At 37.7% G+C, this 19,363-nt stretch overlaps 1 protein-coding gene across 9 annotated transcripts in view; it reads left to right on the top strand.

Annotated features, from left to right (window-relative positions):
* The window catches only part of PLS3 (plastin 3), a 73,665-nt gene extending 55,689 nt beyond the window's left edge, over nt 1–17,976 (top strand). For all 9 annotated transcript variants that reach the window (XM_036929939.2, XM_036929948.2, XM_036929943.2 and 6 more), the window contains 11 exons: nt 1,484–1,565; nt 2,369–2,534; nt 4,416–4,558; nt 6,932–7,027; nt 11,138–11,333; nt 12,445–12,523; nt 13,297–13,411; nt 13,628–13,761; nt 14,421–14,544; nt 14,758–14,882; nt 16,746–17,976. In XM_036929939.2, coding sequence (XP_036785834.1) covers nt 1,484–1,565; nt 2,369–2,534; nt 4,416–4,558; nt 6,932–7,027; nt 11,138–11,333; nt 12,445–12,523; nt 13,297–13,411; nt 13,628–13,761; nt 14,421–14,544; nt 14,758–14,882; nt 16,746–16,878 — 1,393 coding nt within the window. In that variant the 3' untranslated portion in view covers nt 16,879–17,976. The remainder of the gene's footprint in view (nt 1–1,483; nt 1,566–2,368; nt 2,535–4,415; nt 4,559–6,931; nt 7,028–11,137; nt 11,334–12,444; nt 12,524–13,296; nt 13,412–13,627; nt 13,762–14,420; nt 14,545–14,757; nt 14,883–16,745) is intronic.
* The last annotated feature ends 1,387 nt before the right edge of the window (nt 17,977–19,363 follow it).

Raw genomic sequence — 19,363 nt, 5'->3', positions numbered from 1 at the left:
TTTATAGACACTAAAGAAATAATTCCCCATGTGTTTTAATAGAGACAGATAATCATGTGGTATTATTTATTTAATATTTAAATTTTGCATGGAAAGGAGCATGGTTTTCCCTGTGCAGAATAACATGTTTTAGGGCAGTAGTATAAACATCTAAAATGTTAAAATCTAACTTCAAATTCTACCAAATGAGATTCTTCCTAGTAAATCACAGACTCTAGCCTTACTAATATACCCTTTCTTTCCCTCACCACTGTATTTCCAGCACCAAATGTAGTGCCTAGCTCATCATTTAGGCATTCAGTAAATATCTAGTGAATGAAAGAATCTCATGCACAACTAATTTTACCTCTTTGTGGATCAATTGTAATTTTTAATTGTAAATTACATAATCTAGACAAGACACAATTGCAGTGTGGGATTTTATCTGATTTTCAGGAAGAGTCATGAGGTCCATATCATTTAAATCTTTCTCAAGAGTTGTATTAACAATTTTACTCTGGACAAGGTTCCTTTGGTGTTTCATGTTTGTATATGGCGCCCTCTAGTGTCCAGAAGCTCTATACTGGAGCTGCTGAGCCCCTGAAGCAATGTCGGGGGTCGCAGGGGAGCGGTACTGGTGCCTGGGGGGAGGAAAGAGCTGTTCCCCGCCTCCTGACTCCTGTGCCTGTCTCCACTGCCTGAGCCAGTGGGCCGGGCACACAGGTACAAGTTTTTGTCCCAGAGCAGCCAGATATGGATCCCTGCTTTCCACAAGCAGCCAGAATCCCAGTCTCCCCAGGAACTCTGCCTGTATTAACTTTCCAACCTGGAAGTCATGCGAGTCTCATGAAAGCACCATGAAATGTAGGTTTGTGCTCTCAGGGCAGGACTCCGGAGCTAGGTATTCAGCAGTCCCAAGCCTTCCACTCCCTCCCTGCTCCCGTTTGTCTTCCTCCCGCAGGCGAGCTGGGGTGGAGGAGGGGCTCGGGTCCCAGGGAGCCACAGCTCTGGTAAGTTACCCCATTCGCTGAGGTCTGCTCTTTTCTCCAGGTGTGTGCAGTCTGACGCCATCCTCTTTCCTGTTGCTTTCTCAGGATTAGTTGCGCCAATTAAATTTTCTAATTGTATCCAGTTTTAGGAGGAAGCCTCTGTCTCTCCTCTCACGCCGCCATCTTTAATCACGATTTTATCTGATTTTAACATTTATTCAATCAAGCTTTTTCAACATCCAAGTTATTCAGTCTTATAATATGGAAAATATTTAAAAATAAAATGAGAAAATATGCCCCATCCTCCAACTCAGAAATGCCCAACTATTGTAAACATTTTGGTCTTTTTTTTGATTTGCATTTTTCATATGTATAGTTTTTTGTAATCAGCACAATAAAAGTCACATGTTGCATTTATTTTTTCAGATTACTTGGGAGACATAATGAGCCTTAAAATATTTGTGACTACAGTATTTTTCAAAGTAAATTAACTCATTATTTAATTTTTGTTTCAGTAAAATGATCAACCTTTCAGTTCCTGATACAATTGATGAAAGAGCAATCAACAAGAAGAAACTTACACCCTTCATCATCCAGGTTTGCATTGTTCTCCCCTCCCTCTTCCATGAAGCAGCTGTTAGAGAACCTGTTCTGTAGACAGACTATAGACAGACACTTTCTATCTTCTCATTTAATTCTTATAACAACTCTGAGTTTAGGATTGTTATCCAGATTTTACAGAGAAGAGAGCTGAGACCGAGAAAGGTTTCCAGGCCTTGCCCAAGTTTAATATTGGAACTGAAGTTCAAATCCAGGTCTAACTGCAAAGCCATATGTTCTTTTCATTAGACACTGTGTTCAAACATGTAGGAATAAGCAAAAATATTTAAGTTCTTAATGAATTAGCATGCTTAAAGAATGGAGCATTTTCCCTTTCCATCACGTGAGTACTATGCTACCAGATAGCAAAATTCCCTCAGGAAGGACACCTCCTGGGGTGTGGAGATTTGAGAACTTCTAGAACTCTTCCAAGAATATGCAACAGATCTCTCATTTAGGCATTTTTAGAAATACAAAACTTAACAAGCATGGATATACTTACCCTAGTCACTCAGCTTTTTCCTTTACTATCAATGTACTTCAGGAGGGATCAAATAAAAATACCATGTTGACTTCCCACGGAATTCGGGAAAAGCCAATAAGCAATAAGGTTGAGATTTGTGTTAGCTATGCTTTTAACTCTAAAGTCTGAAATTTCTTTCCTGTGGATCATGTATGGCTGAAATTAATACAGGGCATTAATTTCCTCAGTGAGTTGAGTGTTATTTTTCAGTGAAGTGAGAAATAGACTTCTAATAAATGGAAAGGCCAAGCAAGTGTATAAACTGGCTGTCTTGCAGGAAAACTTGAACTTGGCACTGAACTCTGCTTCTGCCATTGGGTGTCATGTTGTGAACATTGGTGCAGAGGACTTGCGGGCTGGGAAGCCTCATCTGGTTTTGGGACTGCTTTGGCAGATCATTAAGATCGGTTTGTTTGCTGACATTGAATTAAGCAGGAATGAAGGTAATGCAATACAGTCATTTTGAAAGTTGTTTATTGGTTATTTTTTTCTAGTCATGCAGACTGTCATGCTTTCACTTAATTGAGGTGATTAGATGATAACTAGAATTAATGCAAGGTAATGCTATAGTGTTATTCAGGAGAACAGCCTAATGATAACTTTCTTCTTGAGTAGCATGCTATTATAATTTGTCTGGCATTTTAGAATTCATTTTACAGTAACGACATGGAAGCACAGAGAGTTTAAGGAACTTTACCAAGGTCCCCAAACTTGACATCTATTCTTTTCTGCTCTGCCCACCTAGCCCCCAGCCCCTCACCACCCTCAGCTCTACCACTGTGCACCATCTCCTGTTAGTTTTAATACTTTTTATATTCTATCATATGTTTAGACCTCTTCAAAAATAGTCTAATTTGCTCTTGATGGTCTCATACTTCCTGAACCAGCAGAAGCATCATCCTCCTTACAGAATAGGTTTTTATATCACATCATGGATTTATAGACTATGCAGGGCTATGTAGTACAATTGCCCTGAGATCCTAGGAAATACTATATTATCCTCACCTTATCAAGCTTAGAACAGTTAAGCTCCACTCCAAATATCCATATTTGATTCCAGGAATCACCATATCAATCCTCAGTTACTTTGGGGGAAGAATATATATTTTGGGTTCTCAGTATTTTCAGGGTCTCAGAATATCTGTCAAAGCTTTATTTTGCACATTTATCTATGTGAGACTTTTTGTTCTTTCAAGACTTCACTGTACTTAACACTTTCAATCCATTCAAAGGTATATATTTGAACAAATAAAGTTATTCTAATTCCTGGCTTTCTTCACAGCGGTGTTTGTCTTGTTAGAGTTGAAGTCCATTGAAAAAGGAAAGTAGATGACAAAATACAGTTACATTGGCTTTGACAAGGTCTCAGTTGCATAGTTGTCCAAGCTGTTTAATCCCTGCCAGCCTTTGACATGGTGGAGGGTGGGGAGCAGGAGAGTTCTGTACAAATGACCATCCTGTCCCTGGCCTTGCTTAAATCCCTCGGTGCCAAAATGACACAGTGAGAAGCAGAGTCCATGCAAAATGAAATATGCCTGATAGAGCTATTACTTAGACCTCTTCAGAAATCAGGTGGTTTCAGTCCTCTTGTTCAATATAAACTTCCTTTATTTTAAGGGAGGGAATTAGTGCATAAGGACTACATATCTTCATAAAATAATGCCTAAATTTAGACAGTTCTCTCTGCAGACACCCATTCTCTATGCAGACACTTCTACCTATTGCCTATGGGACAATTTCCCAGAAACCCTTGGCTTCTTCCACACAATCAAATCAACAACAAAAAATTATTGCACAGCCTTTACATAGAGCATCCCTTAGGTGCTATACAAAATGTAAAGTCTAATTGTATTTCTTTAAAAACAGGTTTAACTCTTCAAGATTTAATGAATTATACTTAATTATAAATGCCATAGTGTTTATATACAAACAAAGCATTAAGTAAAAGACTCCAAAATAACAAACATCCTCCCCCAAATCTCTGGTTTTAATATTATTAAACAAGGACCATTGGTGTAAATATGTGACTTAATGTGAAAATGTTAATCTTAAAATCTGTAACTTGTTTGGTATTTGGAATGTGAAGAATAGTAAATAAATTATATACATGCTGTGTATTCTCACAATACAGTGCCTTTCTCTGTATCATGTTACAATCACCTACTTCCATATTTATCTTTTGTTAGACTATGAGTCCCTGAAAATGCAGAACTAGGTTTTACCCGTTTTTGCACCTCTGTTATTTAACAGTGTCAAAAGACAGAATAAACTTGTAATGACCATTATTATATAATATATTGGTTTTGGGGTTTTTCTTCTTGCAGCCTTGGCTGCTTTACTTCGAGATGGTGAGACTCTGGAGGAGCTTATGAAGTTGTCTCCAGAAGAGCTTCTGCTTAGATGGGCCAACTTTCATTTGGAAAACTCAGGCTGGCAAAAAATCAACAACTTTAGTGCTGACATCAAGGTAACTGTGCCAAGAACCAGAAACGTTTTCAGGGGAATGTAAAGACTTGAGAGGTTTCATCCCAGCTTAACAGAGGGAGAATCCTACCAGTATATCACCAAGCCTGGTTGCCCCTTGGCCCCGATGGTAGGTTTCAGTAGAGACACAGTGCCAAGTAAGGAGCACGAGCACCAGTCTGGCTTTCATTTTGTGGGAAAGGGTAAAAGTTTTCTAGTGATAACATTTCAGTCTGCCTATTGTTGAAGATGGAGTGCAAGAGGATGGGCCGTGAGTATTCTACTCTCAACTGCCTCCCCCAGGTCTCAGTGTACCTGTTAGGAAAGACCTAGAAGAGAGAGAATGGGCCTCAAGAGTCCCCTTCCCCTTTCTTGTTTGGCTTCTCTCCAGTCATGGGCTCCCACCTTTAGACATTGAGATATTGAGGGTAATGATGAGCTCTTATTATGTCTGTGTCTCCTCCCCCAGCTCCAGCCCCAGGGCACTCCTTCTACAGCACACCTCTAACACAATACCTGGCATATAAAAGACCCACAGATACTTCTTGTGCTGCGTTGAATTTTGGTACTCACTGCTCACCATGAGCAACAGAGGAAAGCTAGCAAAGGAGGGAGACATTGATAGCATTCATTCAACACATGTTGCCCTTTGGCCTCTCAGGGAGAGAAGGCCAGAATTAACATAGCAAATACTGCAGAGTTCTCGATAACTGACTCTTTAACTCTTTCCAAAATCCAGATGTTGGGAGGCAGGGAGTAGACTTGAGGATCTTCTGATGTCACTGACCAACAGAACTATGAAAACAGTAGTCTGTGATCATACTGATTTGTTCAGTGGTGAGAGGAAGGAATGGGATATTTGCACTACTGGTATCATCATACTAGAGGACAGCCTTATAATTAAGGCTAGCCACCAAATTATTAAAGCCACCCCTTTTAACTCACACGTTTGACCCTGTATATTTTGCTTTATGCATTGGGTGTGTTCCTGAAAACCATTCGCAAGTGGATTATGCATTCTGGGACGTATTTTAAATGTTCAAAAGGAAATAATTAAAAAAAAATAAAGCCTGTTTTCAGTATATTTTAAAAGCAAAATATTGTTTGGTAATGTGAAAAGGAACATCAGTTTATCTATATTCAAGTTCTAATTTTCACCTGTAAAGTCCTTTTCAGGGTCATAACTACAGACTCTGCTGGGTCTGCTCTCTATCTTTTCTTCTCAAGTACACAGAATTAGACTATGAAGTATTTATGCACTGTTAGTAGGTAATTTTAATCGAAAGCATTCACAACAGTAATGCACTGTTCCTTAGAAGGAGGCAAATCTTATGCCCACTAATGGGAGGTAGTATGTGGGTTTGCATTTCAGAAATAAATCTGAAATGCCTTTCACTCCCTGATTTTCCCATATCTTAGAATAATTGATGGCACTGGGTATCAGGCTCACTTGGGTAGCTCATTTAAGATGCAGCTTTCTGAGTAGCTCTCAGAGTTTCATATATTTGGTAGGTCTAGGGTTGGATATAGTAATCTGCTTATTGAAAAGCTTCCCCAGAGGATTAGGATGCACATAATCTACAGAGCTGACTGTGAGAAACACTCCTTTGTAGCCTGTTGGACTGTCAGGGTCTAGTAATAGAAAACTCACAGCTTGAAAGGTGGTCTTCAGATATAGCAGGATGAGAAATCTTGATCCCAGTTCCTGTCCTCTAGTACTGCAGAAAGGCATAAGTGTGTGTGTTGAAGACCTTTACTAGTTTTTGCAGGCCACTCCCAGTAGGAGCAACACCACTTTGTTAGGCATTGGGATTCCAAGTAAAAATGGGCAAGTGATAAAAGAGTTCAGGCTCTTAAAACAAGAGAAGCTCATTTGGCTAAGTATATTCAGATCATAAAGGGTGGAATGTTATCTCACCAACTCAAGTGCTCCTCGTTTAAAAGTTTTCTCTCTTAAATTTGCAATTAAATATATCTTTAACAGTCTTCTGCATAGGTTATGGGATATATACTGCACTTTGTAATGATGTAACCTGTTCATTTTCTCTTTCCCTATGCTTCCTGGATTCCCGTTGTCCTTTTTTTTTCTTGCTTGTTTTATCTACCAAGCTTACTGACTTCAGTAATTCATTGAAGGTACAGAACTAGTTACATGTTTATTAGCACACCATGGCAACATGCAGTTCATCCATATTCAAAGTAGACATAAGGCCAGATAGATGAACTTTTCTGGGGAAAAAATATGTTAAATTAGAAGACAGGTTTATGCCATATATTCTCACAAAATCCAATGCAAATAGCCTTCTAAACACAGGATGGTAGGATACATTCCCTCTTTGTAAATTTGATCTCACTGACATTTTCAATTCTTTTGTAGGATTCCAAAGCATATTTCCATCTTCTCAATCAAATTGCACCGAAAGGACAAAAGGAAGGTGAACCACGGATAGATATTAACATTTCAGGTTTTAATGTAAGTACAGATGTTTTGAAATCTACAGTCTTACAAAATTGTTACCGATTTCTTACAGATAACAAGAATTTTTGTGATTGTAGTGGTGTTGACAATTTTAAGCATTATTTTAAAATGTATTGCTGTAGGTGTAATTCAGAGGCAGAGACCACAGCTTTCACTTATTTTGATAGTTAGTGAGTTCCATAATTATGGTGGTATTAGTTTATATGGATGCATATGGTTTATAAGTCAAAGCAAAACTGGGGTAGTAAGCACTAGACACTCACCTTTTCCAAGTATTTGGTTTATAATCACAGTGGCAGCTTTAATGACTGCATGTTTGCCTATGCATCTGTAATATTCTTGTGCAGAGAGTAATCTGAATGTGTTTACAAACTCTTGATCCCTGAAATCCAATTTGGGGAGTCACTGTCATGGACCGTGTTCCCTAGTTGTGGCAGTCATTTGTTCAGTGACCTTGGATGAGTTCCTTCCTCAAATGGGATCTCACTTTGTAAGTAAGGAGTTGGACTAGATGATTTATTCTCAAGTTTCTAGGATCCTATGTACCCATTAGATATGGAATGCATTCTGCTAATTTTAAAAATCAACACTTCTAGTCTATTATGCAGGAGGATTGAGTGCATTACCCTGGCTAAACCATTTACACTGCCCTTAGTAGAATTGGATTGTGTGTGTATGTTTCTGTCTGTTAAATGTGAAAGTCTTCGGTTCGGTTCACTCTTGAGGGGCCATCCTGTGCACTGTGGGAGCTGTCTGGGATGGCCAGCCACATGATCTTATGCCTGGGTAAATGGCACCAGTATATTAACTGATTCCAATTCTGATCAGCCCTAACTGATCTTACAGCACTCCTTTGGCTCTTCCCTCCTCAAAATCCTTCAAGGATTCCCCATTGACTCTAGAGTTCAGACTAAAATGTTCTGCTTAGCATTTAAGGCCCTACACAGTCTTGCTCCATCTCTTCTAGGCAGACTACTTCCCACTGGTCTGCAGCTCCCCCAACACTCATTTTGCCTCTGAGCCCTTTGGTCATGCTTTCCCTGTTCTTGTCAGTGTCCTTCATCTTTTTCAGCCTTACACCTTCTTTAGGGCCTTATTTATTTCTTTGTCTAATAGCCATTACTATATCAAGTTTTCTCTTAAGCTTTTGTCATTTCTCCCTTCCCATGCCGTACTTCCCATTCCAGGTGACAAACCAAAACTCTCGAGAGTGAGAGTGCTCTGATATGAAGGGGCCTATTGAGCCTTTACAGATGCAGCCAGGCAAGAACTGAGTCCTGGGACAGGAAGTTCTCTGCTCTCCAACACCAAAGCCAGGTCACAGGAACAGCTTGCCCCCAGACTCAAGAAATGGCATATTTATGAGAGGTCTTAAGGGAAAAAGTTGTTTAAATTTATATTAGCTATAGATAAGAAAGGTGGGCAAATGTGAAGCTGGCAAAGCCTGGGGGTAGGTGGTCAGTCCAGAGAGAAGGCTTGTTTGGTGGTTGACAGCCAGGAACTGTCCACCTGTAAGAGGGATGCAGTGGTTCTGGGGACCTTCTAGATCATTGCTAAAATGACTTCATTCAGGAATGTGGAGCCTCTGGTTAGCTGCAGCCTGAGGCTATTGACTGATTAACCTCTTATCTCGCCCCCATTCTCTGGCCCTTATGTCACTTGATTTTAGGACTTATCAGAATTTTTCTTATCACAAGCAACCACAGATTTGTGTTCTTTCACTTTAGATAAGTTTGAATTTTTTGGAATTTTATATAAATGGAATCATACAATACATACCTCTTTTTGTCTCATTTCTTTCCCTCTGCATAACTGAGAGCATGTAGCATAAATTCCTTCCTTCTTTTTCTTGCTCAATAATATTCCAGTTAACAGATACACCATATTTGTTTATCCACTCACCTGTTGATGAATATTTATATTGTTTCCAATTTTGGCTATTACAGATAGAGCTGCTATGAACATTCATGTACAAGTCTTTGTATGAATGACTATATGCATTTGTCATATCTAGGAATGGAATGGTTGGGTAACACAGTGTATGTTTCACTTTTTTAAGAGGCTGCCAGGTGGTTTTCCACAGTGGTTGTACAGGTTCACATTGCCACCAGCAATGTGTGGACATCCCCCTACGTCCATGTCTTATGGTTACTCTTTTTAATGTTAATCATCCTAACAGGTGCTGAAAGATACGTCATTGTGGTTTTAATTTGCATTTCCCAAATGACAAATGATGTTGAACATCTTTTTTGTATGGTTACTTGCTATCCATATATCTTCTTTATTCAAACATTTTGCCCATTTTTAATTGCATTGTTTTCTTATTATCATTTTGAGTGTTTATATATATTTTGGCTAGAAATCCTTTATTGGATATGTGATTTGATTTCCATATATTTTCTCCCAGTGTTTTCAAAGAACAGACATTCTTAATTTTGACAAAGTCAGGTTTAGTCATTTTTTCTTTTGTGGATCATGCCTGTGGTGTTGGATGTAAGAAATTACAGCCTTACACAAGGTCCATAATATTTCTTCCCACATTTTCTCCTAGATGTTTTATAGTTTTGGGTTTTACAGTTAGGAATATGTTTGTGTGGTTAATTTTGAATATCATGTGAAGTATGGGCCAAAGTGCTTTTTTTTATATGTATGTTTTTTATTTCACTCTCCTGTATTTGACTTCTATATTTTTTAATTTCTGGCTTTTCTAAAGCTTCCTTCTGTTCCACTACTATCAATGCTTTTTCTTTAGGAATGCCAAGATGATAAATAAAGAAGGGATTTTAAAATTAAGGTGGTAAACAGCATAAACCAGAAAATATTAAAATAACAACTGACAGGTTACAAGAAGTAGAATAGGCTGTATGAGAGAAACTCACTGTCCTCAAAGAGAATCTTGAAGAAAGGCTGAATCCCACTCAGTTGCCCATCTGCTGGTGGTTACTGATTGCCCTGCAGATGGTAACAATGAAAAGGGAGCAGTAACTACACGTTGTTCTGGAGTTCTATGCAGTCAAGTCTTAATACTACCTCACTGGAGATTAAAAAACCAATTAAAGACAGCATCACCCAGTAATGATGGAGTCAAAGACTGTCAAGCTACACATCCTGAGCTGCGCAGTGTTGGTTTATATGTAACATTCATCAAGTTTCTTTTATCTCTTTTATCCTCCACCAATTTTAAAACCCTTTTTCATGTGACACTGTTTTCCAGAAGTGCTGCTTTTGCCGCAGAGCAAACTGGGGTGGAGCTGTCTGAGTAACTGCTAAGAGGGTCCCTTTGTCCCTTTCCAGGGATAGGTCACTAGAAATGGGACATCCAAAACCATTGTTCCTCCTGCAGCTCCTGGCTTTTTACTTTTAGCACTGGGAGGTGAGAATGGTGGGCTCCTGGGAAACTGCTATTTCTATACCAGTTTGAAATCACTGGATCTACAACTTAAATTCTTCAGTAAATCCCATCTTAATGAAGAGATCGGTGGGCATCTTTCCAGAAAAAAAGGGGAAATAAAAGAATGGGGAAGAAGGCAACAAATTAGGAGTCATAGGAATCAGTTGAAAGTAAGTATTCTTTACAGAAATGAGCAACTTTGTTTCCTGGGTGGAAAAGTTAAGTAAAACAAAACAAAGACAAAAAAAATGGTTGAAGAGAAAAACTGCAATTTGAAATATGCCAATTAAACCTGAAGTTAAATGATTGGAACCTGGTGTCCTTGATGATTATTTTCTAAAACATTTGCTCATAATTCCTTCATCTTTTTCAGCATTATACCTTCTTTAGGGCCTGATTGAAAAATCTGAACAGTTTTATTAGCTATTTTTCCTGAGATTTCACACTAGAGATTTAATCTCAATTGAGTTAAAAATGTTCTGTCCTTAGAGATATGTTCTGGTGCCATCTAGGGTATTTTCAAGGTACTGCATATCAATCAGGGCCAACTTTTTTTTTTTTTGCCTTCAGAACAATTTTATAATAAGTATCATATGTTGGCCGAGAGAAAGTAGACTTGTATATCCAGCCTATCACTGTAGAGAAATATTTCTACATTTAAAAGGCCATTTCTATGGCTTTTTAAAAAATGTCTTTTTATTGTGCTTCAACAGGAAACAGATGATTTGAAGAGAGCTGAGAGTATGCTTCAACAAGCAGACAAGTTAGGTTGTAGACAGTTTGTTACCCCTGCTGATGTTGTCAGTGGAAACCCCAAATTGAACCTAGCCTTTGTGGCTAACCTGTTTAATAAATACCCAGCACTAACTAAGCCAGAAAACCAGGATATTGACTGGACTCTCCTAGAAGGTGAGTAAAAGTTTCTCAAATTCTAGTATGTTGGACTACAGAGTAGGAATACATAAGCCACGATGATTTCATAATCTTGACTTAATAAATTTTCTTATCCACTTTCCTTCACCAAATTTCTGCTGGGAGTAGACCCAAGGGCTGAGTAAAAAGAGGCAGCTGATAGAAAGGGATGATACAAGGGAACTTTTAAAGTAGTCTAGGGTAACTTAGTCTAAGGCCACTTAGTAAACAAATGTTTTATTTTAATATTTTAGAATTTGATCACTTTTTAAACCTCTCACCAGAAAAATGCATATATGCATAAAATTTGACCTATACATTTCCAGTGTTTATGTTTCATTTTTCCATAGACTACTTGGACCTAGCCCCAGTTCTTTTCCTACTCACCCTACTCAGAAAATAATACTAATCATTGGTTTAAGTTTGGGGAAGGCAGAGTTAACCTCTTCCAGATGATATATGCATGAAGTATAGTGTTCAAAAATTAACAAATGTGATAGTGGTTTTTTGAATATCCATTGAAATTACTGTAAAAATCTTTAAACCTTGTGCTTTTGAAATTTCAAGTAATTTGTTGTTGTAATATAGGTGTGTAAAAGGAGTACTCATATATAGCTTACTATTTTTAAATGGGGAGAGGAAAGACATAAATTAATATGAGTACAGAGGTTCATATGAAAGACATAAATTAATATGAGTACAGAGGTTCATATGAAAGACATAAATTAATATGAGTACAGAGGTTCATATGACCACAGCAAATTCTTAAAATATAAGCTAAAGTGACACGATGAAGTTACTTTTGAGGTATGGGAATTGGGGGAGATACTGGAGAAGGACTAGAGAGGTAAGAAGATTTTTTTTTTAAGTTCATAAACTTTAAATTGGTTACCTGGTTATCATGAGGTTGTATTATTCTTTAATTTTAAAATAAGTTCAACAAATTAGAAAAAGTAGCATGTATCTAGAGAGAATGCTTGAAGATTCATATTGGAGAAAGCTTCTAGATCTGTACAGAGGAAATAAAATAATCTTATATGGGTTGACATTATATGCACTTATACAAGGTATTTAATTGATATCTAAATTTTGTGAATATTCTTAATAGGAGAAACACGTGAAGAAAGAACCTTCCGTAACTGGATGAACTCTCTTGGTGTTAATCCCCATGTAAACCATCTCTATGTGTAAGCCTTCGTACTGCTATTGTAAACTGTCAGGAACATCATGAATAGATACTACACAAATAATTATAGCTCTAAACATTTTGTGTTAGTTTGGAGCAATTCTTTATATCAGAAAATGATGAGTAGTGACTCACATGATCATTTTCCAAATAAACAAATGCCTAGCTTATTTCATTACATGATGTTAACATTAAGTGAAAGAATGTATCAGTCTTTCTAACACCCTAAGGAACAGATACTTTTATTTTTAAACAGAGACCAGAGAAAGCCTTATGTAGTCCATCCGTGATGTCTCAAACCCTTTGTGCTCAATTTCCTCTCAGCCTGGAATGTTCTGTTCCACATCTAATGCCTTAATCCCTTACTATAGTCAAACCACTGGTTCAGATCCTCACCGCCACCTATTTACTACTCCCTAACCCCTAATCCTAGTCCTTTCCTTCTTCTAACAGTTACATGCACCCCAAAATCATACTAACCTTTTATCCATATACTTGTTTTTGTCTCTCTGACTCTAATGTAAGGCCAGGAATTTTTATCCTATGTGCCAGCTTCTAGAACAAGACTTTGCAAACAATAAGCTTTCGATAAATATTTTTAAGTGAATTGAATAATGTTAGCTCTATTTTTCAGCATAAATTGGTAGAAAATATGAGTCTTGGATATTACCTATGGTTTATATATCTTGTTTGACAGTAGAGTGTTAATTGTTTTTAAGGAAACAAAGGACCAGCTATCTGAAAACACTGATTAAATTATTTTTAAATTGTTAGCGACCTGCAAGATGCCCTGGTAATCTTACAGTTATATGAACGAATTAAAGTTCCTGTTGACTGGAGTAAGGTTAATAAACCTCCATACCCGAAACTTGGAGCCAACATGAAAAAGGTAGATAATTAAATTGTTGCACATATTTGTTACAGACTATTTTTATTCCCAATTCGTTTCTTTTCTTTGGAAAACTCTTGACTAAGCTTCTTAAGGACAGGAATAGTGTCTTATTTTTGTGTGCTAAACACTTAACATCATGTTCACATGCACACACATGTATACCGATTAAACAAAGGAAAAATCTTTTAACCATTTACCTTTGTGTGTTTGCAGCTAGAAAACTGCAACTATGCTGTTGAATTAGGGAAGCATCCTGCCAAATTCTCTCTGGTTGGCATTGGAGGGCAAGACCTGAATGATGGGAACCAAACCCTGACATTGGCTTTAGTCTGGCAGCTGATGAGAAGGTATGTTACACAATTTTAGCTGTTTAAGCTTCACTATGATACAGGTCTGTGATCTAGTCATTATTTTTAAGCAAATGTGTCAATGCCTACACCTTGGAGATCATTGTAATTAGCCTCTGAAGTTAGCTTAAATAGTGGATCTATGCTGAATGTTCTGTGGGAGGTGCCTCCTTGAAAGTTAAGCAGCAGAACTATTTTATTTCCATTTTTCAGAGAAAGCCTGACACAGACTTGAGCCTTATCGAAAGCCAGTGAATAAAAAAAACAGTCAGCAAAAATTATGAACATCCTATGTGTCCATTTGAAAAACAAGATCTCTTAACTATAGTGCTGAAAAGCATTCATTATGACTGGGTACCAGCCAAAGCACAGCCTATTTTAAGTCATTACCACTGTTGAACTAGTACAAAATTTACTTGTAGTGGATTGTTGGACTGGCTTATTAAAGAAATAAAAATGTTCTGCACCACTACAAAGGGTAGATGAGTGGCAAGCCACTGTTACTTGAAATTTTTTTTTTAAATAGTGTGAGTCTCTTTCCATGAACTCTTTATAGTCTGGAGTAAAAGAAGTGGAAGATAAGGCCTATGTCTAATGTTTGCATTTTTTCTCATAAAGTAGATAAGGACCTTTTCTTCTTTTCTGCTGCTTCCTTTTAGATATACCCTCAATGTCCTGGAAGATCTTGGAGATGGTCAGAAAGCTAATGATGACATCATTGTAAGCTGGGTGAACAGAACATTAAGTGAAGCTGGAAAATCAACCTCCATTCAGAATTTTAAAGTAAGAATTCCCCATGTGACCATTAAACAATATGTTTGCTCGAAAATGGAATTTGGAAGGACAATCTTTGGTTTTTCTTTGAGAATTGTTATTGGGCTAATGGCAAGATTCTCTTTTAATTCACTGGGCTTTGTTTTTAGCAACTTTAGATAAGATAATCACTGTTAATTTCTACATACTGAAGTTCTCAGATTCATTGTCCTTTTACCATAGGACAAGACAATCAGCTCCAGTTTGGCAGTTGTGGATTTAATTGACGCCATCCAGCCAGGCTGCATAAACTATGACCTTGTTAAGAGTGGCAATCTAACAGAAGATGACAAGCACAATAATGCCAAGTAAGGGACACTGCATAATATCCTGGTGAGCGTACAGGCTTTGTAGACAGGCAGATGTGCGCTCTCAGGTTCTGCCACTGAAGAATGTTGTCACGGGTGAGGCAGGGGTCTCTTTGAGCTGCTGATTCCTCACAATACTATTTACCTTAGAGATTTTGAAATGAATAAAATATTTGTGCCTAGCATTGTGCCTGACTTAGTAGGTGCTCAATTTGTTGTTGCTTCAGTGGATTACAGAAAAAATGTAGTGTATGTTTTAATGCAACTCAGTTACAAACTTAAGAGAAAAATGACCCAAGGATATTCATGCCTTAGATAAGACTATTTTGTCTCTTTCTTTAAACACATTATCCACTGATGCCTCTTTTACCGTGCATAGGTTACTCTTACTACACATGTTGAGTTTATTATCTTGGTCCCTAAATAGGCAGAGTGCTTAACTCTCAGCTGAAAATATGCCTTGGAAGTTTCTTGCAATTCAGCAATACTGAGAAGGTCTTTTCAGCCCATGTCTTCCCTTCCTCACCAAAGGCCTATACTGGGACATGGTTTCATGAGCAACGCATAAAAGCTTAACTAGTATACCCTGAAAATCAGCCTGCAGCAGAGCATCACAGGATAGCTAAGAAGGCATACTGCAAAACTTCAGAGTTAGGCACCTCATTTGTTTCCTCCTTGAAAAATATTTGTTAAATATTTAATATCCATAACATATAGAGAGCTCTTCAAACTTCCTTTTCCAGAAACTTGATCATCTATTTATTTATCCCCTTCACTTATTTCGCCCATCCCTCTACCTCCCCCACTATAGCAACCACCAGTGTGTTCTCTGTGTTTTTTAGTCTGTTTCTGTTTTTTTAGATTCCACATGTAAGTGAAATCATATGTTATTTGTCTGTCTTCATCTACTTCTGTTAGTGCAATACCCTCTAGGTCCAACCACATTGTCGCAAATGGTGAGATTTAATTCTTTTTGATGGCTGAGTAATATTCCATTTTGTGTGTATATCTGTATCTTGGCTATTGTAAATAATGCTGCTGTAAACATAGGGGTGCATGTATCTTTTTGAATTAGTGTTTTTGTTTTCTTTGGGTAAATACCCAGAAGTAGAATTATTGGGTCAATGGTATTTGTATTTTTAATTTTTTTGAGAACCCAACATACTGTTTTCCATAGTGGCTGCACCATTTTACATTCCCACCAATAGTGCACAAGGGTTCCCTTTTGATAAAGATCATCCTTAAAGATTCCTGTTATAAAACACCTAGAAATGCCTCATACATTAGTTGACTAGTGCTCCTGTAGATTTCCCTAACTGGAAATGTCAGATCTTTCCTCCATTCTTTTGTCTCCCCTTTCCATTTCTTGTTCTGGCCAACTCTGGCTGTCTACCATGTAGACTCTTTCCCCTCCTTTGAATATTTAGAAGTATTCACTGCATCTGTTTGAGTGACTTGGATTTTGTAGCTGGCATAGTTTTCCATCTCTCAGCTCTAAGATCACGTAAGAGTGTCTGTTACTACATGCCCAATGAGAATATAAATGTTTCACACTCACTCCAGGTAATTACATACATGTTTTTTCATTTTCATATCAAGTCTGCTTAATGTTATTTCATATTGGAGAAAAGGAATAAATATTCTCAGTCTCAAATAGTAGAGCTTTAAAACCTGATGTCGCTTAAGAGTGACCCTCAAAAACAAAATGGAAAACAAAAAAACAAGTATTCATTCTGATTTGAATTTTCATTATGGCAGTTTTGCATCCCAGCCAAATTATTATATAAGAAGAAATAGATGTCTCACATTGTGTCCGTGACTGACAAGAATTTCGTTTTAAATTTTTGTTTCCCTAAAATATAGGTATGCCGTGTCAATGGCTAGACGAATTGGAGCCAGGGTTTATGCGCTTCCTGAAGACCTTGTGGAAGTAAAGCCCAAGATGGTCATGACTGTGTTTGCATGCTTGATGGGCAGGGGAATGAAGAGAGTGTAAAATAACCAATTTGAATAAAAACAACCTTGCTCCCAGGGGCATGATTAGCAGGTCAGCTATTTCCAGGTGAAGTGCTCATGGATTAAGGAACTGTTGGTCATCTAAAGGACTTTTAGTTTTGATAAACAAGACTAGCTCATTGGGAGAGCCCTCAGGGGAAAGAGTTTTAATAAAACCTGCTTTCCCATAGTCAAAGTTGAATTTGTCAGGCACACCTGGAATGTGCTCATAGCCAAATAATTTACTCTCTCCTCCTAGATCGCCGCCCTTGACATTTCCCATTGCTGTATGTTATTTCTATGTATATTTTCCCTCTTAGAATGTCCACCTCTTGGGACTCACTTAGATGATTGGGTATGAATATTGTTAGACAATAATTTGCTTCCCATCTAGTGCGCTAGTTCTTATCCAAGAACTGTGGTCAGAGGGTATTTGGCTGTGAGAGTCTTCTGCTTGTCTTTACAGTACTGAGAATTTGTAGAAGTAACTGGCTGTGCAGAATGTAATAGATGCTTTGCATATTCTTTTATTCTTAAAATTGGTATCTTTTTACAGTATTCTTTCTACATGATCCTTTTTTGTACATTTAAGAATATTTTGATTACATTAAATAAGACTGCTGATTTTGCTACTTTTTTAAAGGGGTCTTCAAGTAAGTGAAAAACATACATTATAGATAGAGGAAAAATGTACCTTGGGTTTGCATCTCCCCTCTCACACCCAAGCTGTAAACAACTGACATATTTTGTCTTAAAACATGTGGTTCAGTATATGCTTATATATTTTGAAACCTGTATCATCAAACTCTCTCTTTAAATTGAAAATGTTGTTAAATATGATACTTTTGAGGAGAGAGTGTGCTCAGAACTTAGACAGGATATGGTAGGCCACGTATGCTAAGTGTACAATAAATTTCCTAATTTTACACCTAAGGCAAGGAGATGTGGTCACTAAAAAATACATATGTAGGACTTAATGTACTCTTGCTTTGTCAAGCTGTTTGCTATAGTTTTCAAGATCATAATGTTACCCTAACTCTGGAAAGAGATGTAATCTGGTAGCAGTGTATAAGTTCAAATAAAGGCATTTACATAAAAATTAGTCTCTTCATGTTTCTGTCCCTTAGGTGTATGCTAATAATGTTTGCCAGGTTTTTTCCTCCAATATTCTAACTGCTTTTCTGGTGTATTGTACAAAATCATGTTTGTTAAATTTAAGCTGGAATTACAGGGACTGAAGTAAGGATAGTATGAATGGGATATGACAGCTTTACTTACCCAAATGTCCTTACCTACTTTCTTCCTTGTTCTTTCTTCCCATACCATTCAGTCTTTTCAATGTTCTGTGAAAATACAGAACACCATAACAGTGGGGATCCAAGCAACCAGGGAGGAGAGGTGTCTGGCAGGTGTTCTCAGCTTCATCATCACTGACATTTGGGGCTGGAGGGGAGGGGATATCCTGTGCTTTGCAAGAGGTTTAGTTGTATCCCAGTCCTTTGCCCACTAGATGTTGTAGCACACCCCTACTATGTAGACCAAATAAGTCTTCAGACACTGCCAAACATTCCATGAGGGGCAAAATAAGCCCTAGTTGACAACCAGTGGCTTATGGTCCCATTTTAAGGCTTTGTGTGAATGAGTCATATGAAATGCAATCCTTTGAGGAGCTGCATGGTGATACTATAAAATATTTTGTATTTCTAATCTAAAAGTAAGAAAGACCTTTCTAAGTATGATAGAAACCCCAAAGACATAAAGTAAAAGAATGATAAAGTTGACAGTTCTGCTTTTGCAAAAAGTATATAAATAAAGTCAAAATACAGATGACCAAGAAAACAAGTTTAGTACCATTATCTTAGTCCATGTGGGCTGCTATAACAAAATATAGACTGGGTAGCTTATGAACAACAGAAATTTATTTCTCAGAGTAGTGCAGTCTGGTAAGCCCAAGACCAAGGTGCCGACAGATTTGCTTTCTGGTGAGGGCTGGCCTCCCGGTCCATAGACAGCTGTCTTCTGGCCGTGTTCTCATGGTGGAAGGGGCAAGGGAGCTCTCTGAGGTCTCTCTAATGCGCTCTACCCTCATGACCCAAGCACCTCTTAAAGGCTTGGCCTCCAGATACCATCACATGGGAGATGAGGTTTCAACATACGAATTTTGGGGGAGAGACAAACATTTGGTCTTACAGTACCTATATCATGGATTAATTTTATTAATATAAGAACAGCTTTTGTGAATAAACAAAAGATAAGTCTTCTTCATATAACAGGGCAACTGAAAAGGACAATCACATCTTATGACCTGTCTTCTGCTTCATATTTTTTATGCTTACCCACATTTCTCTCCTTCCATGTACAATGGCACTAAGTAATTAGGACCCTAATGCCTTGAAATGCCTTTGAAGCATGATGGAAAAGGTTTATCCCATCTTGCCCTTTATTCAGGAAAGGAGCTGGTTTTTTGTGTGGTTCACTGTACAAAG

Source organism: Manis pentadactyla, chromosome X (genome assembly GCF_030020395.1).
Source record: "Manis pentadactyla isolate mManPen7 chromosome X, mManPen7.hap1, whole genome shotgun sequence".
Taxonomy (NCBI): domain Eukaryota; kingdom Metazoa; phylum Chordata; class Mammalia; order Pholidota; family Manidae; genus Manis; species Manis pentadactyla.
The sequence above is the reverse complement of the archived record's forward strand: the minus strand, read 5'-3'. Positions and strand labels throughout refer to the sequence as shown.